The sequence below is a fragment of the Hyposmocoma kahamanoa genome, unplaced genomic scaffold (genome assembly GCF_003589595.1).
Source record: "Hyposmocoma kahamanoa isolate Upper Pololo Valley unplaced genomic scaffold, ASM358959v1 129, whole genome shotgun sequence".
Taxonomy (NCBI): Eukaryota; Metazoa; Arthropoda; class Insecta; order Lepidoptera; family Cosmopterigidae; genus Hyposmocoma; species Hyposmocoma kahamanoa.
The window spans coordinates 2,538,465-2,563,662 of record NW_020653460.1 but is presented as its reverse complement, the minus strand read 5'-3'; the positions used below and the strand labels follow the sequence as shown (position 1 = coordinate 2,563,662).

Below are 25,198 nucleotides of genomic sequence, written 5' to 3'. Positions count from 1 at the left end.
CCATACACGAAAATGATCCCTTCCCTCTCGTATCCAAATTGCGCCAATCAGGAAGTGCACATTGGAATATAGGTGCTTGGTAAGCTTTCGGTACTGTGTATCTTAAGCATACCGATGCTGCAACACTATTGCACTGATACATCAGGAAACAGCCTAAGTATATATTAGTGTTTTATATTATTTATATATAGGTAAAAAATATCTGTAGAAAATGTTCTAAATAATGTAATTCTTTTAAGTGTATAAATATGTTATTAACTGATTTATATCACATATATTGAAGTTGACATTATATTGATGTAACTTCAAATGTTTCTAAGCTATCTTGTGGGAATTAGCTAGGTTACAAAACTCTTCTTACAAGTAATGCTATTACAATCAAAAACATTTTCACTTCAGCTACCAATTTACAGGGCTTTATGTGTTAACATATAAAGTATAGTAGGTACTAATTACCAACTTCTTATGTTTTTAGTTCTTGTTTTCCAGGTTTAATTTAATTTAATTCATTTTTCAAACAAACCAATATTTCAGGCTCTTCAGGGCTTGAACATCACTATGCCCACTTTGCCTTGGATTAGGATTCACATGTCAGGGTGTGTTCAATATTTGGAGATACACTCAAATAAAAAAATATTAAAAAAACTAAAAAAAAACTTGGCTCTTGGAGTTTTCAAATTTTAAAATCCGATTCTGAGGCTCTTTACAGGTCCCATGGTCACTGCTGATGTGTTTGTTTGAACAAACGGATATAAAATAAAGAAATAAAAAGCTAAAAAGAAATAATGTTTAAAATAAAACCTTCATTTTTATTACAGGAACAGAAGGTATTTCTAAGTGCTATGTTTTCAAAGGTACAAAAGATCTTACAGCTAAACAGATCCAAGAGCAATTAGCTATTGGTCGTGTCAATACACCAAACCCGCAAGCCCGTCCTGGTGCTCCCACTCCCGCACCACCAGCACACCGTTTCTTACAACCTGTGAAACAATGTGACATGGCACTTACTGATTTACTTGGCGAGCTTGGCAGAGATCCTTGGCCACTAGGTGTTGGAAAGAGACCATTACGCAGCAGCGGTGTCGCTTTGTCCCTTGCTGTCGGGTTACTTGAAGTCACATACCCAAATACTGGAGCCAGAGTTATGCTCTTCCTTGGAGGTCCTTGCTCTCAAGGCCCAGGTCAGGTGGTTAATGATGAGCTGAAGCAACCAATCCGGTCGCATCACGATATTCATAAAGACAATGCCAAATACATGAAGAAAGCTATTAAGCATTATGAAGCACTATCTTTGAGGGCGGCCACAAATGGGCATGCAATTGATATTTACTCATGTGCATTAGACCAAACTGGATTGATGGAGATGAAGCAGTGTTGCAATTCTACAGGGTTAGTAATATCTATGACATCATACAATTATTTGTTATGAAAAAGAAAATGGCTGATGTGGAATTATTATTGAAAGGATTTAAACCTTAGTTTGAATTTTAAGCTTTTTTATTTATGACACAACTTCTAAATAGATTTTGAATGTAAACATGTTTTTGCGAAATTCATTCCAGCTAATGGCTTGTACAATTGGAGATGATATGAGTAGACTTCCTAGTCACCTAGAGATTGTCATTGTAATACAATAAATACATTTGTAATCTTCAGTATTATCAAGTCAAAATGACTAAGTGAGCCAGCTAAGTACGCACGTAAAAACAAAAGGTACTACATACACAAGCTATGAATATATCACGCTTGGTAGTGATATAGTACCTCAGTTATTGGTGGATAAAAGAAAGGTTTTCTACTTTTGTGAGCTGTTTATTTTAGTTAATAAGCATGCTATAAGATAATTTTTTCCAACCTCTGGGACTTGTCTATTTAAGATAATGTTAAACGTACTCAATATAATCATTAAAAAAATGGAAATCATAGTAAAGTGATAATGATAATGAACTTGGAAGGTAAATGGAAGTTTTCTATTACTCGTATGTTCTTCTTTTACCATTGTATTGTTTCAGAGGTCACATGGTGATGGGCGATTCCTTTAACTCATCTCTCTTCAAGCAGACATTCCAGCGAGTCTTCGCCAAGGACCAGAAGGGAGACTATAAGATGGCCTTCAATGGTACTTTGGAAGTCAAATGCAGTCGGGAACTCAAAAGTGAGTCTTTCACTTATAAACTTCAACTTATATGGATGTGTCTAGTCACATTATGCAGCAAAATAGAGAAATTTTTCCTGAATAGGAAACATATAGAAAACTAAGCCTTCTCTTTTCTTGAAAGAAGGAGGAAAAGAATTTTCTTGGAAAGTTGTAGGAATAATGGCTCGCGGTCATGTCAGTACGAGATTCAAGCAATTTTAAGCATGTCTTTACTTTTTAATGTAGTTATATCTATATCAACCCGACTTAAAAGCATTGTGCTTGTGGATTCCCCATGCAAAGTATGTTTGTGTCCGATCAGGTGCACGAAGGTCTGCTACAAGGCGTCAGGCTGCTTACTGGGGCAAGAGAAATTTAACATCAGTTATTTTAGTGGTTTTTGTCATAGACTTTTTAACAAAAATAATTTTATTATTATTATCGTATTTATTTTAAACTCTCGCCTCTCCCAAGGCCTAAAAGATTAATATTAATGTGGCTTCATTCAGGGCCTGTGCATCCCCTCATCACTGCGACTATTGACTGATCTGTTGTGATCACCACTAATTACAGTGCAGAGCCAAGGCCGACAGCATTGCAGAACTGAAGGACTTTCCTGGCTCTGACAGATTTAATGTCCTCTGGTTGTGGCATATGTCTTCCCAGTACGGAACTTCGTACGCCCATCAGGTGGTAGCATTGAGTGAGTAGATGAACAGGAGTTTCATCCGCATTATGGCAGAATCTACGTTCTCTACTCTCCTTCTGCCCAATATTTGACATGTACTTGTTTAAGCCACAATGCCCTGTTAAGGCTCTAGTGAGTATTCTTATGCCATTCCTGTTCAATGACAGAGCTTCTCTACAGTGTTTGGCACTGTAGGCAGGTATCAGGGCTTTTGAATGCTCAAGACCCTTGTTCTGCAGCCACACTTCTCGGGAGAGGTGTGTGCTCTCATTTAGTAGAATGAGCTTTACCAGGCTGTATCCCTATGAAGGGTTCGGGTCCAATAAAGGTTTTCCTAGCACCAGCCTTTGCCAGTAGGTAAAGGAAATCCACTGACTCATTATTCTCGATGTCAGAGTGGCCTGGAACCGAGCGCAGTACCACTGTATTACTTTCCCCGAGAGTATTCAGTATATTTACACAGTTCTCTACAATCCTTGATGTTTGGGGTGACTGAAGCATGTAGAGCCGCTTGGCTATCTGAGTATATGTAAATATGCTTGTCAATGTAGCCTTTCTTCAGGTTCAAATCCGCATAAGTAATTATGGCGTACAGTTCGGCCTGAAAGATAGAGGAGTGTCATCCCATGTTCAGATTGTAGCTGAGCCTGGGTCTCACACCGTGTATACCACAGCCTACATTGGGTCCTATCTCAAGGTCGTATTCTTGAACTCTACTCAATGCTCAAGTCAGGATTTGAGTATGGTTTAAAGCACTCGAAATCATACTCAAGTCCCTGCCATCAAGATCGTATTTCCAGTGCTTGAAATCATACTCAGATCCTGACTTGAGCATTGTGTAGAGTTCTAGAATACGACTCTTAGTTAGACCCATCGGTATACCATAGAAGGCTACCGTCCTTCCAGGTGAGACTGTTAGTTTTCCAGTTCTCTTTAGTTGGAAATTCTACCTGATAGAGTTTTTTAAAGTTTTGTTTGGGAAGCATGGCATCAGAAGTCATTCCCAGAACAGAGTGTTCCAGAATTGAGTCTTGGGCTGACCTCAATGTCTGGGAGAACCATCTACTCTTTAACCTAGTAGTAAGCCTGTACATGCTGGCACTGGTCTCCCTCTGTATGAGTAAATGCAGAGGAGTCAGGTTCAGCAATGCATTTAGGGCCGCCCCAGGTGTGGTGGACATGGCTCCCGTTGCAAGCAGGCACGCGATGTGCTGTAGACTGCCCAGAGTGACAATTGTAGTGATTTGGCTGACTTTAGCGCTCCAAGCAACGGAGGCGTAAGTCACTATGGGCCTGACAATTGCCTTATATAACCAGAGAGATCTTTGGTTTTAGACCCCAACGCTGTCCCGCCATACGGCTACAGATACCTAAGGCCATCTTGGCCTTGTTGACCGTGTTAGTTATATGGTGGTTCCACCCTAGGGTTTGATCTAGAGTTATCCCTAGATATTTGACTTCTGCGGAAAAGCCCACAGCCCTGCCACCAAGAGTCGGTTCCACTAGCTTGTCTAGTTTCCGTCTCCTAGTGAAGGGGACAATGGTTGTCTTTTCCGCATTGATTGATAGTTCATTATCTTGACACCACGCGGAAATGGTGTCAAGTGCTCCTTGCATAAGTGATGATATAGTACTTTGGCAGTGCCCTCGAACTGTGATCACCAGGTGATCCGCATATACCTGAGCGTCAATATTCAGTTTAGCCAACCTATACAGGTTCTGATCCACGGCAAGAGCCCAAAGGAGAGGAGAAATTACCCCACCTTGCAGGCAACCATATACTGTGGGGGCCACAAGCTGGTTCCCATATAACGAGATACTGGCCCTCCGGCTTAAAAGCATGTTCTGTACCCGTCTCGTGGTTGAAGTGTCTACACCTTTGCAGGTTAGGCCCTTCACCAGAGTATGGAGGGGTGTATTGTCAAATGCACCCTCAATGTTTAGAAAGGCACACTGTGCTATTTGTTTGTCCTCAAACGCTCTTTCAACCCTGTTCTCAAGGTGGAGCAAAGCTGTCTCTGTGGACTTTCCACTCTTATAGGCGTGTTGAGTGTGATGGATAGGACTATATGTTAAGGACGAAGCCCTAATGTGATTATCAAGTACCTTCTCCATTGCCTTAAGCAAAAATGAGATTAGGCAGATAGGTCTAAAGGGCTTAGGAAGAGAGTAGTCCTTTCTGCCTACCTTCAGTGTAAATACAACTTTACACGTTGTCCATTGCATCGGTATGTGTCCCCAAGCAAGACTGGCTCTGTATATCTTGACCAGGTATGGCAAGAGTACACTTATTCCTTGCTGCAGTAAGACGGGAGTAATGCTGTCCTCACCTGGGGATTTATACGATTCAAACGGGCCATCACTTATTCCTTGCTGCAGTAAGATGGGAGTAATGCTGTCCTAACCTGGGGATTTATACGATTTAAACGAGCCCAAGCCACTTGTCGGGGTCTTATTATGTTGGCGGCTCTGTTCCAGTCAGAATCAGCTCACACCCACACCCACACCCACTAATCCTAGTGGGCGTAACGCACAAGGCCCCCGGGAAGTGGGTTGAGATTAAAAGCTCAAGGGTTTCTGTCGTAGAAGTCGAGAAGGTCCCATCAGGCTTCTTTAACAGTCCTGGTTGATGGGAATTGGCTTTTGCGAGCAGTCTATGTACACGTGCACCTTGAGGAGCACTAGCGATCTCCTCACAGAACCGCCGCCACGAAACTCTGATGGCCTTCCTTATATCCTTGTTATAGTTAGTTAGCGCCTTCCTGTAGGTCTCCCATTCCTTTGTTAGTTTGGCCTTATTGAAGAGCCTTCGAGTTTTCACCCATAGCTTTCTCAGTTTTGCATTCCACCACGGAACCTTCCTATTGGAGGTCCAAATTTTTGACGGGCAGCTTTCCTCAAAAGCGCTGATGATGGCCCTGGAAGTGACCTCAACAGCTAACTCTAGACTGAGTGGTTTTGATCGATTTAGGACACACTTGTAGATATTGCCCTAGTCTGTCTCTATAGACATCTCAGGCCATGTCCCTTGGATTTCTAAATGTAGTGGGGTGGCAGACATCGCCTGCTCCCAGATTAAATTTTATGTGTTTATTATCCGACATCGACGTCTCGTCGATATAAGTCCGGCTAGTCTAGCCGCAGGGAAAGTAATGTCACGAATTTCTTGTCTTGGCCTAGTAACAAAAGTTGGTGTACATCCTTCGTTATTAATATACAGAGAATTTGATACTTGCGTGAAGAATCTTCCACACTTCTGTGTGGAAGCCTCTATTTTGGGCCCCCAGCAGGCTGATGGCCATCCGCACTGACTCACATCCCTTCTTGGGAGTGTAGGTGGTGGGCTTCGGAAGCTCGCTCTCATCAGTCAAGGATAGCTGGGCTTCCGGCCACGGCTTTAAATTGCCGATCTTTCCCACAAGCCAGTCTGCACTTGCTCGGTCCTTGCAGGTCACAAGAATCTGGCCTGGCTTGTGAGAGAGGCCCAGGAACTTCGGTCCCTCGCCATGCGATGTAGTACTCGCTATGGTGCGGACCATGAATAGCTCCACCAGCTCCATTTGCTTTTCTGACATGGGTTCCGAATTCCGGATACCCACGCGCAGGGAGCCCGCCTTTTCGCTAAAAGTAGGTCTATTCCTGCTTTCAGCTGGCGCCATGGTCCTGGGAGCTTTCCTGACATGCTCCTGTGGCCACGCCTCCTCTGACCGTTCACGCTTCTGGGCTTTTGGTTTTGGAGGTGATTTGGACACCGGAAGATCACTGTAGGGCTTTTCAGATAGAGGCAGAGTTTTTGCGTAGCTCATACCTGTTCTCATCAGGCCCTGCAATCTCTTCTGGCAAGACCCGCTCAGCCGAATGCGCGGCTGAGCGCTAGATTCCGACACCAGGGCATCCGAAGGACCCGCCTGATTCGTATCCATAGCCGTGACCGAAGTCACGTCGTCGTTGCTGGGTAGACTATCCATCTCAGCAATCGTTTCGTCCCAAGGAGGAGATTAAAGCGTTAATGTTTATATCTTTCTCCATACATATCCCACGAGAAGATAGGGAATTAAAAGGTCACAGCCAGCAGAGCCCCGCTTGCCGGCTGAAGGGCATAAAGTTCCCCCGAGGTGCCCCGGTATCGAGGGTGCACCGTTAACAGCTGGGCCCCAGACACGCATCCATGGGCACAATCCGCTTGAAACCCTTAGATTGGGTGACGACACTTTTGCCAGCGCCTAGCAAATGCCCGAACTAAGTCCAAGCATTTACTAGGAGTTGCCCAGGATGTACCGGCTCATGTCTTCCCTTCCTATGCAATTGGATTACATAGAATGGAAGCCACTCGCTCGCGTGGAGGTACGTCGTCCTAACATCCCATATTATTATACAAAAAATGATTTTTTTGAAGTTCTATTGCTTTGTTTAATATATTTCTATATCTGAATGCTAACATATTTGTTCTAGTAAGCGGTGCGATTGGATCTTGCGTATCGCTAAACGTGAAAAGTCCCTGCGTGGCCGACCAGGAAGTGGGAATGGGGAATACGTGCCAATGGAAGATGTGCACGTTTACTCCTAGTACTACTATGGCCATTTTCTTTGAGGTATGTGCTATATGTATATGTTTGTAGAACAAGAGTATTTTTTCTATATTTGCCTTGATCAGACAAGAAAAAAACAAACCTCGGAACATTCATAATTTGTGACAGTATTGAAACCTTGACAATAATCAGTCGTAATTTCTAATTAAAAAGAAATAATGTATTTTGGACTGTTAATACATACAATTTAAACTTTAACCTATTGGCATATTGTTGAATGTTCAGTACCTATTATTGCAAGTTAGGACGTTTTGATTTTATACGTTTAAAATTTCAATCAGTGTTATGCCACCTAGCGGTTAATAGTTGAATAACGTCGAATTCGAGATGTTTATTTAGGTCTCAAGAAGCGAACATTTATTACTGCGGTATAAGGCATATTTTCGTTTCTTGTAACAAAAAATATTCCGATAAACAGAAAATTGTTTGTGAACCTTCTTCGACATACTGGTTTCATGGCTATGTGTTCCTTTACCGTTGGTGAGACTAGCACGCTTTCTCCCATCGTACTATAACCGCTCTCTATATGTCATACACAAGTTGTATAAGGAGATAGAGAGAGAGAGGGCTTTCAAGAAAACAGGACGACGTTACTTACATAAAGCTACTACTACCTCTGAATTGTGTGATATTCGTTAATAGGTAGTGAACCAACATGCGGCTCCAGTGCCTCAAGGCGGACGCGGGTGCGTGCAGCTAATCTCACAGTATCAACACTCCAGCGGACAACGCCGCGTCAGAGTCACTACAATTGCTCGCAAGTGCGTATTCAATTCTATACACTAAGTTATAAGTATATATTTCAATAAAAATCTTGTATCCTTGAAATATTGACAGTCTTTAATTAAGAATACTGTAGATATTTTTGGGACTTTATTAAATTGACTGTATATTAAATAATTTGTCATTTATGTATGTGAAAAAAAACTCAACGCTAATTTTGCTTTAGGTATATAACAGTGACGGTGCGCGAGTTTCTTTGGAATGGTTCTACCAATTAATATGAACAATTTTTGCTATCTTCTGAAATCGCGGAAAAAACCAACTTCCAAACATTTTTGTCAATAAAAGCTAAAAATTCTCGCGGACCTACCCTGGTTAACCAATAAGTTAAAATTAAGGACAAATTATATTGACCAGTTAAGAAAAGCTGAGATTTTAAATTAACGTGAATAATGTAAGCGTACAGCAATCATGATTGACAAGGTTAAAAACACGATCCTAAATTAAATACCTATCTACCACGTAGTTGGGGCGATGCGGCAGTGAATCTTCATCATATCGCAGCTGGGTTTGACCAAGAGGCCGCAGCGGTAGTGATGGCTCGTCTGGTAGTCTACCGCGCTGAGATTGAAGATGGCCCTGATGTGCTGCGCTGGCTCGATAGGATGCTTATCAGACTGGTAAGAAGATTAACTAACCAATAACATTTTAGAGGTTGTTTGTAAAAAGCGTAAGTGAAAAAAATCTAAATTAATTAAAGATTTACTATTTTATGTGTACTCTGTAAAATTATTAAAGTACTTTAAGTAATATTCATTATAATTATGCAATTACTCAATAGCAAAACGCTAAAAGATAGTTTTCGCTGTTTGAGATTTTTCGAAAGCATTTGATAATGTACGATACATTTCGTAATATAAAATATTTACAACATTATAACTATTCCTGTAAGATTCCATTTTTGAGTAATACTATTCGCAAATCATTGGTGTTAAAAACCAGAGAATAGTGTTGTTTTATTTGTTGGAAAACCTTTTCAACAAGGCTCTGTATTACGTCCTTTCTTGTTTATCGTTCAAATTTTACAAGTGCTTTTATAGCATCAAAGCACTTGTCGAATTTAGTTCGATAAACCAAGGAAAAGATAAGGAAAAAAATGTTAAATTATTGTTTATATTTTTTATAAGTGTCATTGTGTAATATGTCCTTCCATTAAAGTTAACAGATTTTTCCTGTTTTATTCAATTACAGTGTCAAAAGTTTGGCGAATACGCGAAGGATGATCCGAATAGTTTCCGCATGTCGGAGAACTTCAGTCTGTATCCGCAGTTCATGTACCATCTGCGACGGTCACAGTTCCTGCAAGTCTTTAACAATTCTCCTGATGAGACTACCTTCTATAGGTTAGCGGTATTAACAAACAATCATGTTTCACATTAATGTAAATTCTGAGCGTTGTGTATACAGAGTCGTCTATTTACGAACGAGAAACGGTGTTCTTGTAGTTAAGCAATTACGTTATCGTGTCGATATCAGCGAATCCCCGGATAATTTCTGTAAACATGTCCTTACACATTTGTTATTCTGCAGGCACATGCTAATGCGCGAAGACCTAACGCAGTCGTTGATTATGATCCAGCCGATCCTATACTCGTATTCGTTCGGCGGCCCGCCCGAGCCGGTGCTTCTCGATACCTCCTCCATTCAACCAGACCGCATCTTGCTTATGGACACCTTCTTCCAGATTTTAATTTATCACGGAGAGGTATGTTTTTATCAAATGGCTTGTTTTGTGCGCTGACAAGGATAAACCTTGAAAATGTGTCCTTGTTTCTGACAGACCATAGCTCAATGGCGCGCTCTACGTTACCAAGACATGCCGGAGTACGAGAGCTTCGCGCAACTGCTGCGCGCGCCTGTGGATGACGCGCAGGAAATCCTGCAAAGCCGCTTCCCTGTGCCGCGGTACATCGACACTGAGCACGGCGGGTCACAGGTAACAAATTATAATACTATTAACTAACAAATCAATTTAAAGATAGGACGCAATTCAGTTATTACCTGCCGTTTTAGAGTTGGACTCCCAATTCATTGTCGAAATTGAAAGAACTAATTTCTTTTACGTGCAACATATACATTAAGAGGGAGCATGCCAAAAACGTTTTGACGTTGGCTCCGCCCAAATTTGTGAAACAAATATATGCCTGAAGTTCGCGTGACATGCGACAGGAGATGTTGAATTTTGCGCATTAAAAGTACCAAATTCGTTTTAGCGGAATAACTCTAAAACTAAAGGGATAAAAAAAAATCCGTAGTGACAGTTGTCGATCATGCATAAATATAATTAATTATCTAATTTTTGTCCTAATAATCTGTAGCATTTCGAGGATAAATCGAAAAAATGTGAAAGTTGGAGGTCATTTCGTGATTTTTATCTATCGAGGAAACTTTATTGTTTTATGTTTCTGATTAATGTCTATGCTTGAATATATCGTGTAGTTACTCATACAATATTTTATTTTTAACTTTAATGTGGATACACCCCTCTAAAATCAAATCGAAGATTAGGAATTTTTCCTCTGCTCCCTCTTAATGTCAAATTCAATACCACCGCCACCATTTCAGGGTTGAAAAACTTAAGAGTGCATGTAGGTGGTGATAAATACGATACTTGTATTTTAATGAGAAAACTAATTTGTTACAAGTGAAAGTACTTTAGTAATAGCCGTAACTTGTACATTAATTTTTATTTATTCATATGGTTTCAGTACTTCGTGCAGCATCGTCTGTTCTGGTCGCTAATAAACGTTCTAGTATTTTGTTCACCTTTTGCTGGGTTTTTAAAAAGTTTTTGAACGGTGCGTCGTTGTATATAGAAGGAGGTTTGATGTTACTTATAGGGGCCGATGGCCTCGCTTGCGGTGTATTTTGCCAATCTTTGTCTTTATATTGAGACCTTTCCTCGAATCTTTCTAGCTTCTCGTGGTAACCTACAGGAATCTTCTCCGAATTTGCACCACCAGAGTTATATCGTCGATCAAAGCTAATTCCTTTCTCTCTGTATTCTTTATTTTTAAAACTGTCCATCGCTACCATGACACTGTCGCCGTAGTTCGGGGTCCCTTGAATAGCAAAGTTATTATCAGGAGAGTTACGTTTTGTATATATATTTTGTAATGTTTGCGGTGTATACACCCTTTTAAAAACATTGCTAAACACTTCTTCTTTATCATTTGCTCTCAAAAAACGAGCCATTTGATTGAGATGTATAATTCGCGGGTCCAGCTTCGAACGGTGATCAAATGGGTTGCGTTTAGAATTGTAACCAATTCCAATATTCGTGTTTTCCTTACTGTTTAATTTTTCTTCATATGTATTACCAGCATTTTTGAAAATAACGTTGTTGCTGTTATTTTGATTTTGAATGTCAACATCTTCTGCTATGTTTAATGATTTTGTTTTATCATCTATCACGTTTTGATATTCAAGCACTTCCGCAATTTTTTCACGATTTTGGTTTTGTTCGTTATTGTGTGCTCCATTTGAACATTTGGATTTGTCTTGTACTCCGCTTTTGTATCCAAACACTTTGGCAATTTTTTCGACCTCTGCTAATATATTTTCGAGGTCAGAATTTTTAGGGTTTTCTGTTCTCGGTTGCTCATAGTTTGATATGTTGACGTCGGTTTTGAGCTGCGGAACTGCATCTTGTTTTGATGCCGCTGAAGTCCTTTCGGGATTGAAACCAATTCTGAAATCGTTTACGTATTGTTTTCTGTCTTGATTGAATATTGGAACGTTATGATTTATTGAACGATTTTGTAGAGTACTTCCTAATTCATGACTGGAGTTTTCAATGTGATACGGTGTATTTGAATATGTACTCAATGTATGTTTACGACTTTCAACATCTTTAATCTCAGCTTGACTTTTGCCATACTTGATCATTATGTTCCACCTATTCTTTTCATCTTGAGTTAATCCCAGAGGCAGAGGAGAAGATAAAACAATGTGGTTATTTAAACCTACAGGATTTACCATTTGAATAGGGGCTATAGCTCCGACATCTGTTTGCTGAACAGTTACAGAATTGTTTAATTTGTTTATGTTCGGTATACCGTTGTTGATATGTGCTTGATTTACATTCAAGTTATGATATGGTAGCGATTGTAATGTTTGAGTATATGGGTTGATGATAATTGGCAATATTTTGGAAGGTTGTATTTTCATATTGAAAGGAAACGGTGGGTGTAATCTTGACTCGAAAGAAATAGGTAGTTTACTTGCTTGTACGTTTATATCGAGCAGTTGCTGTGGCTTGATAGATTGTAGTTGTATGTCGAGGGCACGTTTATGAGCTTGCAACATTAGGTCGAATGGACTTAGTTCTTGTGGCAAGTCGTAGGAACCGGGTTTGGCTTGAAATTCTTGTGGTAGTAAGTCATGAAGACTGGATTTATCTTGCAATTTCATGTTAACAGAGGTCGGTGGAATGTATCCGGAAGAATCCACTAAAACAGGAAAGTTTATTTGTGGCTGCACTAATTCCTTATATGTTATGTTCTTAGAAGTGTTCGGCGTGGCTGTCACGGCCATTGACTTGATTTCTTGCATCAGTTTGATGTGTTTAAACAATTCAATGAATTTTTCTATTATAATAGTCGCCTGTTTTAACTTTTCCGAATCAATTTTAGTTAACGAAGCAGCGAACATATCTGAAAATTAATTAAAACTATGTTACAAACTGTATGTAGAAACATGACGAAAAATGTTTGCGATAAAAAATAGATGCGATTTAATTGATCGTCAAATATGAAAATGTAATTGAAATTTGTTAAAAAATAAAATACTCAATACACATTGCATTCAGAAGTCAATAGTAGAAAGAAATACCAATTCTAATTCGTGACTTCACACTTTAATGGCGTCAGATATGTCGTATAATAGGGACAGTTTTGCTAAAAAGGGGCAGAAGATCTTCTCATCACTGGAAGTCATTTTCTCTGATGTTAGTTTAGATATATTGAAAAGACATACTTCACATCCATCTTCAGAAAATAATGTATCAACTCTGTTCTAAAAGTGTGTTAATATTAGGTGTTAATAGGTCTTGTCTTTCTTACCTGCAGTTGTACTGATATTTTGTGTTTTATCTTTTGGGCTGTTTTGTAAAGTTGTTGTAGTTGTGTTCTTAGGTTGCAATTTTGTAGGTATGAGTTTCATTGCATTAGGGATAATTTGATTATTTGCAGAAGCAACGTTTGAAGTTGTGTTTAGTTCAGTTATGTAATTCTTTGTAGTTATTTCAGTCGTAATGGTGGGTTTAGTGATTGCCAATATACGATCTTGGATGTCGTTAAGTACTAACTTCTTCACATTTTCTGCAATTTCTTTCATGACGTCGGGATGCAGAAATTTCTCGTTGTTAATGGCAGTTGAAATACTTGGTGTCGTAAAAATAATTTCCTTTAGCGGTAGCCTTTGTGGAGTTGAACTTTGTGTGTTTTCATGGCTGCTATTTGCTAAGTCGTGGACAAAAGTTTGTATACCCGGTGTGTCAGGATTTCGAGGCAAACTGTAGTGCTGTATAAATTTTTGCGGTTGTTCCATATAGGGTTCGAAGTAATTAATGGTTTCCACTGGTGGTGCATTGTAATGTTGTGTAAATTTTTGATACTGTTCTGTATTTTGCTCGGAGTAATTTTCAATTTTCACTGGTTGTGCTTCGAATTGCTGTATAAGTTTTTGAGGTTTTTCTGTGGTAAGTTTTAAGTAAATTATTCTTGGTCCTGGTGGCGCTTTGTACTCTTGTATAAATTTTTCAGAATGTTCTGTAGTCTGCTCGAAATAATTCATACTCTTCTCTAGTGGTGGATTGTATTGTTGTAATAATTTTTGAGATTTTTCTGTATTCTTCTCGAAATAATTTATATTTTCCATCGAGTGCGTTGTTATTGCCCTATTCATTATATCATTCATAGGACCGGCCAATGGGCTGGGAGGAACATTATGATTCCTAGATAAATTATCCTTGAGAGCTAAGGTGGTTAAAGGTGAGCACACTTCATTATTTCCTAATTGTTCCAATCGGGTAATAGTCGCCGTTATATCTCCATTATCTTTGAATTTATTTATTTGGAAATTCGTCAGTAAAGATTTTAGTAAGTTAAGTTTTTTATTTAGTGGGTTATTAGTGAATACGTTCTCGTCTGCGTTGTATTTTACGTATTCTGCCGCACTTTGTGGTCTCTGCTCATTTACGTTATCGTGTTTACTTGGTTTGTTTTCCGGCGTATCGATTTCAATACGGGTAACCTTATTTTCATTACTCGTTTGCGGTTTCGCAAAAAGTTTATAAATATTTTTCAGTAATGCCTTAAAACTTAAATCATGAGGTGTGCCGAAATTTATTGGTTCTTGAAATACGCTTTTAATATTTTCTTGGTTAGGCTTACCGTTTTCAATAATAAATTTACTTCTATCATCGATATAAGATTCACTATTAAGTTGATAATTGAAAAACCTTTGAGTTTCTCTTGGTACTTGCCTTTCTGATAGTTTATCTATATAGATACCTTTATTTGAAACTAAGTTCTCTAAAACTTTGCTAATGCTTTCGGCTTCTTCAGAGTACATGGCGTGACGAGGTTCTGGTGTTACCCTTTTCGTAGTAATTTCATTGTTGTAATGTTCTTTGCTGCTTTTTGGGTTTGATTTCATGTACATATTCCAGAATTTAATAACACTGCTCAAGGTGGGCAAAGCTCTGTGATCGTTTTCAACTTTTTCCGTGACAACTGGTTTTTTAGTTATTATTTCTATTTTATATTTAATAGATTTTAATTCTACATTAATATTTTTTTTCTTAGAGTTTGTTCGATTCAGTGAGATTGGATGTTCAGTCGTGAATGTCAGTGGTTTATGCTTGTTCTTTTTTAAATGTTGCAATAATGTTTCCAATTCAGATGTATCCAGTAGATCAGCAAAACTTGCTTTTGTTATATCTAAAAACAATTTTTTCTTAAATTTTAATTTTGTTTAACGTAATATGATTAAAACTGTAAACACTTACTTCCTTTGGATGCCAAGTCAAAATTTATAGTGGTTTTTGTCGAGTTTTTGGGTAACGTTCCTTGCTCCACGTAGAATTTATTAAAACATTCTTGACGTACTTTTCTGTAGAAGAAAATTATGTTTAGTATTATATAATATTTATTTTGTTGTAATGGGTGCGTTTTTGCAAACATTATTTGAGGATAAGCAATTAGTGTGAATAAAATACATAATATTTATGCTATGGGTTTTTAAAATACTTACTTACTTTGGTATTATACCTGTACTATTATTATTTGCATTACATCATTCACTTATATTTTGTACATGTTGGGAGATAATAAATGAGCTTATTATTATGATAGTGCTTACTCATTATTTAATTCGTCTAAATTGACATTGCGCTGCTCAAGTTTTCTTAACAGACCGACGTCCAAATCCTCTTTCTGAATTCCGCTCAGGAATAACACGCATATTAAATCTGGAAATTATTGAGCTGTTTCTATTGGAGAAAAGGACGTTTCTCTAAAAGAAACAGCTAGTGCTGGTTGTAGTTGGATTTTTATCCAGTTTTTGCTTATAGTTCGTGTTAATTTTAAAAGATATGAACGTTGATGCCATGGCCGTATATACTAAAATTCGAACAGGTGTCACTTCACTACACTACATAAGTTTATAATATTTCACTATAGGAAATTGGCTCATACAATAAACAAATATTTGTGGTACTCAGTGCATCTTTATACAAACACTTAAACAACTTTTTACTCGAACACTTCACAGTATGTATTAATATACACTTTATTGCTCTTTTTAAAAAAAGCCATACTGTCTCTCTCCGCACCTCTCTGTTTTGCGTCACTGAGGTCCAGTCCTTCAGGTGCGCGTCTAGCTCGTCTCTCCATCGACGCTTTGGTCTGCTCCATGGTTGTTTTCTATCTTTGCTCACATACAAGAACAAAAACAACTTAGAACTAATGTAGACAAAGGCGACCTTATCGCTAAGAGCGTTCTCTTGCAGAACGATCGCAATAAAGCTGCATTCTTGGATGTCCTGTGTTGAGCATACTCTGTCACCCACAGTGCCTACAATTTTGGAACTTCAAATCAAAAGTCGGTTATCGATTGAGTGTCTGTTTACAGTTCCATTTCGATCATAGACTGCTAATGAAAGTGGTCGCCAGTTGAAGGCATTCGATCGATCGCCGACAAGATGACCTGACCAAGCGAAGGCGGCCACGTTCTCTATAACATGCTTCCCGTTGAAGAGAACGACAATACATCAAAACTGATGATCTCGGTGCCACAACGGTTTGCACTGTCGATACTGGATACGAGGAGGGCCTGGGTTCGATTCCCGGTAGTACCAGTTTGGGAAATGAACTTTTCTAAATTGGTTTTGGTCTGGGTTTTCTTGGTGTGTCTCTGAGTGAATTCCGTTGCACTGGTATTCATAGTACACGGAATTCCCTAGTTTGAAACCAGGTAATTGGTGTTGTTGTCTGGTACATTATTGTTGTTGCAATAAAAGGACTCGCCTCTCCCATAGTGTACAAGATAAATTTTGAATTTTTAAACGAGAGAGGCGGTATTTCTCGGCGATGGTACAGTCGGCCGGGGTCTGGGTCTCAGGTTCAAGAACCGGTGAACAATAGGTGCCGTATCGAGCAGGATCGCCTTCTGCATTTGTGCTGGAAGCGACATGCCACATAAATCCAACCGCCTCAAGCTGCTCGCGAGGCTGACTGGAATTAATCCGTTTGCGGAAAAAACAATTGGGATTATTATTAATGTTACCATGAACCATCAAAAAACCATGGTTCTCAGTAACAAGGGAACCATTAAAGAGAGGGAAATCACAGGAAAACACAACCGCGTAGCAGCACAATACACAATTACACACACAATTGAAATACTACGTTCTACATCGTGAATTTTTGTCACTTATAAAATATTTACTATATATTTTGTCGGAACCTTTTATCGCACATTCTGTGCTCTGAGCGTTTGCATTAACGATTGTTTCACGTGAAAACGTACATGAGATGGCGATCGCAGTCAGTAGTACTCGGCACAACATTTTGGCGTGTTATCGCGCCACGAGCGCCATTCGTTCATTGTTTTCATTACAATGGATCGTTTCGTTTTTCCTATTTGCTTTTATGCGTTTACTAACGCATGTCTTATACTTGAGATTAGAATGGACTTGGTAACGTGTACGTGAATGAGATTTCACTATACCCAAGCTCACTCATTTCTTGTCTTGTGGAATACAATCTGACACGGTTAATGGATGTTTGCGTACAAAAACCACAAAATTATACACATATTTCTCTATAAATCTAGCCATATGTAATTTCTGTACTCCGCCGTCGCTATGGTTTTTATAATTTGGGAGGCCATGATCTTTTAGTTAATATACAAGGGTAGCCTTGGAAGGTCTGCATTGCGACATTTTAATCTCCATAGTAAAGTAGTAGTTTAAGTCTCCATAGTAAATCCTATTCTTCTTGTGTCATTGCTTCTTTTAGTTTAGGACTATATCAATTGGTTTGAGACAAAAACCAATATGTGAATTCTCGAAATATGAATTTCCTAACTCATTGTAATTCCAGGGTACTTCTCATTATGCTCTTTTCTATGTTGGAGTCCAATAAGTGGATTTGTGAATGTAATACAAAAATGATTTAGTTACAAACCCCATACTTTACCATTGAAAAGTGCATTTGAAAGTACACTATAATGAATTAGAAAACTAATTTTAAGAAAATTCACTTGTTCACTTGACGTATTGCCTCGGATCTCTTGATAATAACTTGGTGTATGTATGTTCCAACCATGATTGCGCAATCTGTGGCCGCGTTGAGATCTTCCCCCACACAGGTGTTTCTGCCAACCAGAGTTGCATCTACCAAGGTTGTTGCGAAAATCAGCATCTGCATCCGCATAAATTAAAATATCCGCATTAGCTTTCGCATTAATCGGTACTGATAATTGCGGATATTCGAAACGTTACCTGAAGACTAACGGGGATTATGGTACACTGGAATAGAGACCGCAAGCCGGAAAAGTAATTCAACCATTGTCCTTACCTTTGATAAAATTCCAGTATGATTAAGCTAGGCAATTTGGTCGATTTTATGCAAAAAAAATGCCAGAAAATCATTGAAACAGTCTTTTATTTCAATACCAAATATAAAAGCTATTTCATGCAGATACTGTAAGGATTTGTACATTTTTCGAATTTTTAAAAAAGATAAAAAAGCTATAATAACACCATCAGGTGAAAATAATCAGTATCCACATACGCTAATGTGTAAGAAACTTGCATCACCAACAACCCTGGTAGGTACTGTGTTGAAGCACCGCAGTCACAATGGATTGATTTAGATTGCTAGAACCTCATTTGCACATAAGAAATCCCACTGGGTGACCATTGCATTTTATATGTAAGATAAAAAAACTGGGCTATCAATAACAACTGTAACAATGTTTTTATCTCTTTATAGGCGCGTTTCCTGCTGTCGAAGGTGAACCCGTCGCAGACACATAACAATATGTACGCCTACGGAGGGGTGAGTATTGCTTTAACTTACTTTATTTTACTTACTAAACACATTTAAAATGATTTATTTAGTATAGAAAATTGATAATTTTATTATTGTTTAATAGTTAGAACTAAAGAGTGACTCACATTGCATCGTGACCATAAACACTCGTCATAACTGTGAAATGCCAGTTGCTTCGCCTTAGTAATTGACGAAAGTGATGTCGGTTTTGGTAAACGCAATCTAAACTTAATTTAAGTTAATGCGTCTGTCATTTTCAGATTTATTTTTAGTTCAGAGCAGAACATTTTGACAGCTTATAAATTTAGTGGTGATATTTTTTTTATGCGACAGGACGAACAAGACGCGCGCCTGGTGGTAACCGATACGCCTATCCGTGACGGTTGCAGTGCCAGGCAGAGCTTAAAATCGCAAATATCTGAGAGGCACTGCCACTGTACCCGTCAACCTGAGACATAGGTTGACAAGTCCCATGTGCCTAAAATTTCACCAGCACCCTTACCCATCAAAACCGGAATGCAGTAATGCTTATATTACTGATTGACGGAGAAATAGTACGGCCTCGGACGAGTTTTTTCACAAGGAGCTCTACTGCTGTTAGTGATAGAAATGTGTCAACTAATTCGAAGGCTCTATAGCTCTATAGGACAGACGCATTGAACTGAAATAAGGCCAGTTTGTGTCAGACAGAATCGAGGACATTTTTTTGCAAGTTACTAAGTCGAAGTAGTAGTAAGAATCGTTCAGTAGAACGACATATCGCTGTCAGTTCGTGGCAGACTATTTTGACGTACGCCTTTAAGCAAGGTCATTAATTACCACATACATATTATATATACATTTACGCTAACTATAACCAATATATGAAAAATCTATGTGATACTCATTATATATACGATTGTCCGCTCCCGGTTCAGTGTAGTGTGAGTTAATCTTTATTTTAGCACTTGATTTTTTTAGTTTAATCAATTTTGGCACTGCTCTAACACGTTAATTTGCCGCAACTCTATTAGAAAAATTCGCAATTGAAAAAGTTTTACGCAGTTATTTAAAAAAAATAAATAATGCATGCTAGTTTTGTAGATTGTTACAGGTGTTCAAAACTTGCATGGTGTGATACCATTGAAAATACGCCATTGTGGCATGATTTGAATTGACCTTTGTTTTTTTGTTTGTTTCATCATTGTTTGGCGATACCCAGGCGATGCCGATACCATCTGCGGTAGAGATTTTTTTTTAAATTGGTTACGGGAATTGCTTTCTTATGCTTTGCATGATTATTTTATAATGTCTTGGGCCGTTTCACGCAAATGCCTTGATCGCAGCGTAGCTAATAGGATTAAGTTGATAAAACATGTTGTCGCTCGAAACCTTTCATACAGCAACGGTAACGCGATCGAGCGTTATAATTTTAGTATGAATAGAAAAAAATACATTGCGTTAATGTGAAACGACCCTTGATGCATCTGTCTCTTTCGATACCAATAAGAAAAGGACAAAACATTTGATTTTAGCACAGACGAATTTATGATAGCTCCTTATAAATTTATCCGTGGCACAAATACAAGGCGTCACAAACGGCCCTCAAGGTTTATATCAAAAAAGTCTGACAGGTACTCTTTTCGAACCTCGTTAAGGCGCCCGTCTTCCAATTAGACGCTTGCAGACGTGCTGCAGTGGTGCCAGTGGCGCGGCAGCCGCGCGTCTGAAGCATTCCAGTAATTTTAGTTCACTAATTGTTACGACAGTGGCGCTGCAACTGCGCTTCTTAATATTGTATGAAAGTTAGTACTGGCGCGGCTCCACCGCTTCTATAAAAGTCTAATTTAATATAATAATAATCTTTATTTATCAAATAAAAGAAGTTAACATCACCATGTGACTCTGACTTCCAAACTAATATGAAAATCTTGGAAGTCAGATTGAATTGAATTTGAAGGCGCCCTTAGTTTTAGGAAAATTATTTTTTTCTATGGAATAATACTATTAACAGTTTACAGTAACAGTATACAATTAATGTTAATAGTATTATTCCATATTTATATTATTCTATAGCAATCTTATTAAAGTTAAAAATGAACTTGTGGGTTTTACACACAAAACGTTCACAAAAATTGTAAACGCTTGCCTTTGAAACTACTTCCATAAAGGTAATTAATCTATATATCTAGCTGTGGCTAAGAGTGGATCCTCAAAAGAGTCGGGTCCGTGATTTTTATAATTAACGCCATTGTATTGACTGGGTCACGTGATGTGGGTGGTTATATATTATTAGCTATAATACACAAAAATCACTGACGGGTGCTAAAACAATTATTTCCAAAATGTAAAAACATGTTGTTTGTACAAGCATTAACAGTTCGCTCGCCTTTATTATTTTCGACAAATACATTCTACCAATTATAGGACGTCACACTTGCAGTGCTGGTTTCTTATCTTATAGCGAATATTCATCTACACATTTTACCACCGCGACGCGACAAACTTCCTTTCTCACTTTCACTTGCGCATCTCATAACTCGATCGTATCGAATTGACCCGTCGTATATCGCGTAATTAAAACGATACGGAAAACGGTACTTTTCCATAGGAGTGAAAAAGATCGTTGCTCATTAGGCAGCATATTATTTTGGCAAGCGAACTCGGCGATAGTATCATATTTCACCGGATAAAATTGTCACACGTTTCGTTCATTCAAAATAAATAGAACGTGGGTTTTTTTGTATTGTACCTAGATTAACCAATTTCTTGCTTTTCCAATAGGGATAATTTTATATAAATTCTTCGCCACCGCTGCTTAGTAAAATTCCATATTAAATATTTTAAAATAAATTGTATAAATATTCCAGCCCGTGATAAGCACTTTAGTGTCGGTAAGTACGCAAAAGTAGTGTCAAAGAGTTTTTATGTACAAAATTAATTTATTAAAATAATAAAAAATATATTTATACTAAAAATTATATTAATTGGTATTGGAAGTGTGTTGTATTGTAAAATAAAACTTTTCTGCTTTTCAGCAAGAGGTAGTAGCTTCTGTTTGTTGCCGTATGTTGTTCTAATTTCACACCTAGGGTTGAATCAATACGAGTACAAAGTATTGATGCATCCCTATTAATTACCCGGAGATGTTTTTATGTTTGTTGCTATTTAGTGCAAGTGTTTCTTTTAATTAATAAGAACTTAAATCAACACAGACTATGACAGACACTAAAAATTGATTTCTTAAGAAACAAACAGAAATGTTATTCTAATTTTTTTGAAAAGAGCTTTTTTTGTTAACTATAGAGGTTAATATACTAAACATCCGTATACAAATCATTGGTGATGGATTGCGTTTGCCTCCGCGATAGCTACTGTGCCTGATCGTATACATTCAGAATTTCGTATTGAGAAGACGTTTCGTTCACTAACACGTTTTGTACTAGACACCGCATGTGTCTATGTTGGAGCCGAATACAAAATGTACACGCTCCGTCTTCTGACAGAGCATGTTTTTAAGGTTCGACCTCACTTAACAGAAAACGTTTTGTATGTCATATATTTCTTTTTTTTTATAATACTAATAGACGGGACGAACAAGTCGTATGCCTGGTGGTAAGCGACACGCCTATCCGTAACAGTTATAGTGCCAGTTAGTGCTTTAAATCGCAAAGATCTTATGGTGCACTGCCACTGTGCCCGTCATCCTGAAACATAAATTTACAAGTCCTACGTGCCTGTAATTTCGCCAGCACGCTTACCCTTCTAAACCGGAACGCAGTAACGCTCACATTACTTGGCGTCAGAAATAGGTAAGGTGGCTGCACTTCCCTGGACGGAACTCTCACAAGCAACTCTACTGCTACTAAAATATACATATGTTACGACGTTTACAAATGTGGTTCTAACCCAAGAAATAAGCTTATAGGAAGAAAGTGTAGACAAACTTTCGTAAGTTTCTGATGGTGGCGTTACGGCAAAAAAGCCGTTAAAGCCAAAAACATAGATCTCTAACAAGTACAAGGAAGAATTCGAAAGTCGCAATTTATTTAATTACAGTTGATTTTAATTGCAATTGATTTTAATTACAATTGATTTTAATTGCAATTGATTTCAATTGAATTGATTTTAATTGCAATTAATTTTTTTACTTGTTTAAGAAACAATTGAAACTAACAATTAAAACCGAAAGTACCGAATAAAAGTATCATTACGAATATGGGTTAGGGGGTGGGTTCTCGTAACTAACAATTGATGAATCGTTAATTGCTGTTTTGCAATTGACAATTAATTAATTGTCAATCTTTAATTGACAGAACAATTACATTTTGCCCAACACTGCAACAAACTAGTATTTTCACAAAAATATATATTATGAATTTCATGGTAGTGAAATCATCATGATGTAGAGAAAATCTCGTTTAAAGTACCTTGTATCCCCTTCTCGTTCAAAAAGGACTTATTATGTTACAAACTGTCGAACAAATTATGCAAAAAATACCTTTCTCAGACGATCGTGTAGTTTTTATGATAAGTAAGTGTCTTTATGATGTCGATATATTTGTAAATTCCTTAAATATTTTTAAGAAAAAAGTGGGAGAACTTATATTCTAGTGGTTCTAATGTACATTTTATTATATATTCCCGGACACATAATTCGAGCCATCTTGCATTTTTAATATTAAATGCCCTTAGCTTAAACAATGCTTGATTGATCAAGAACTATTATGAATTTAGAAACTGGTGTACTAAACGTCGTTTCCTAAGTTCTTATTGAAAATTTGAATTTATAAAACCGCTGAAAACTTTTTCCTCGACGATAACTATATTTTTATATTGTAACCCTTTAAGGATAAAAATGCAAGGTGGCTCGAATTATGTGTCCGGGAGTGTATTTGGATCTGTAATATGAATATTTTGGTAGTATATATGTAAATATTTTGTATCCGTCACATATTTGCACCATTTATGTCATATGTGTTAATGTAGGGTATTATGGGTCTATTTTTATACAGTGTTCTTAGATAATTGTTTGTATATGACTGTTTGTTACCTGAATGAATAAATAAATAAAGTAAATAAATGATATTCAATAAAATGAATAAAGTCTATAAGAAATTATGAATGTACGCGGTCAGGTTTAATCTTCACACGGCACGTACTGTGATGTACAGTAGCGATCTATAGTTAATACTAAAAGACGTAAGCGATAGCTACCGTCTTTACAGGTGTCTGGACAGAGTTCATACTTTAAAATGGGCTTTTTTAATAAACGTGTCACAAGCCATCAAGTCTACTAATATTACTTTTACATTCGTTGACAGGACGGCGGTGCCCCGGTGTTGACAGACGACGTGTCGCTGCAGGTGTTCATGGAGCACCTCAAGAAGTTAGCAGTCTCGTCCACAGCTTAACCCTATACGGGGTTTCTGCATGTTGTATATCTCTTGCAGAATTGATGTCTGTCGTCGACTATATAGCTAGAGATTTATATCCCAACAAATAAAAACATTATAATTATACGTGAGAATTGCATTTGTGGTACAGACGTGATCAGACTCCTCCAGAATTTTAACACCAGGTTATAGGTCAAAAGCGAGCTGTAGGATACTTCTAAGATGCAGAAGATGATCTTTCTATATTGCAGGTGTCTAAAAAAATGTGTAGATACGGCATGTTATAAAAAATTATATGGATTGGTTTAGATAGAACTACCGATACACTTCGACATAAATTATTTATTGTCTACAAGTTCAAAGAACTTTCTCAAATGCATGTAGGTGTTTAATGAGTGACGCACATTTTTTTTATCTCTGTACCTACAAACCTACATAAACACATCGTCGATTTGATATTGTGTGCGAATGTCTAAAATGTCTTTCAGAAGTTAGTCTTACCATTAAGAGAATGGTAAAAATTCTAGCATAAGATTTCGAATTAATTAATAATGACCTTCAATAATTTGTATTCTTTTTTTTTATCAAGTTTTTTATGTAGTCATGTGTTTGTTCGAATAAAGATCAATTCTGTTACAGATTTCTTACAAGTTATATTGCAGTTAAGTTATATATACATACAATTATATTATTTTCTAAAATTGTTAATTTAAAATTATGAAATGATAATGTTCAATAACGATTATAGTATTTCTTGAAATTTGTTATATTCTTGCATCTTCTGTTTTGTTTCATTGTCTATGACATTATTGCAATTTCCTCTTCAGTTTTCAGATCTTCCAAAAGTATAAAAGAGGGTTTATTCCACGATAGATATTTATATACACAGAAATTTTCACTTTCAGAGTTAAATTTAATTTAATTCAAATATTTTGGAGTGTGTCTTATAATGTAATTATTTGCAAAAAAATATGGTATAAATAGAGTTCTTAGGTTTCGCGATTGTTACACATAGGAAGTGTAACTATTTTTCCGCGACGTTTCGGGCCCTTTACAGGTCAGGA

At 37.6% G+C, this 25,198-nt stretch overlaps 2 protein-coding genes across 5 annotated transcripts; one reads left to right on the top strand and one right to left on the bottom strand.

The window, feature by feature from the left end:
• Window positions 1–799: 799 nt before the first annotated feature.
• On the top strand, window positions 800–24,958 carry LOC113240273 (protein transport protein Sec23A; the record flags this gene model as incomplete). The annotated part of the gene is made up of 13 exons (XM_026477531.1): window positions 800–1,389; window positions 2,013–2,155; window positions 7,278–7,417; window positions 8,057–8,175; window positions 8,664–8,817; window positions 9,389–9,540; window positions 9,728–9,902; window positions 9,978–10,133; window positions 18,700–18,765; window positions 19,961–19,981; window positions 21,609–21,632; window positions 21,777–21,782; window positions 24,063–24,958. Coding segments are annotated over 13 exons (1,836 nt in total), but the record flags the coding sequence as incomplete, so codon positions are not given.
• LOC113240307 lies at window positions 10,786–14,893 on the bottom strand. Of its 4 annotated transcripts, none has more exons than XM_026477579.1 (3): window positions 13,261–14,893; window positions 12,264–12,852; window positions 10,786–11,543 (listed from the first exon to the last, which is right to left on the bottom strand). In XM_026477579.1, exons 1-3 carry the CDS (start codon window positions 14,861–14,863, stop codon window positions 10,892–10,894), a joined length of 2,844 nt encoding a protein of 947 aa, XP_026333364.1. In that variant the 5' UTR covers window positions 14,864–14,893; the 3' UTR covers window positions 10,786–10,891. The 4 variants fall into 4 exon arrangements, with proteins under 4 accessions (XP_026333364.1, XP_026333362.1, XP_026333361.1 ...); XM_026477577.1 differs by having other exon boundaries at window positions 10,786–12,852; window positions 13,261–13,347; window positions 13,438–14,893; XM_026477578.1 differs by having other exon boundaries at window positions 11,099–11,239; window positions 11,358–12,852.
• Window positions 24,959–25,198: the final 240 nt, after the last annotated feature.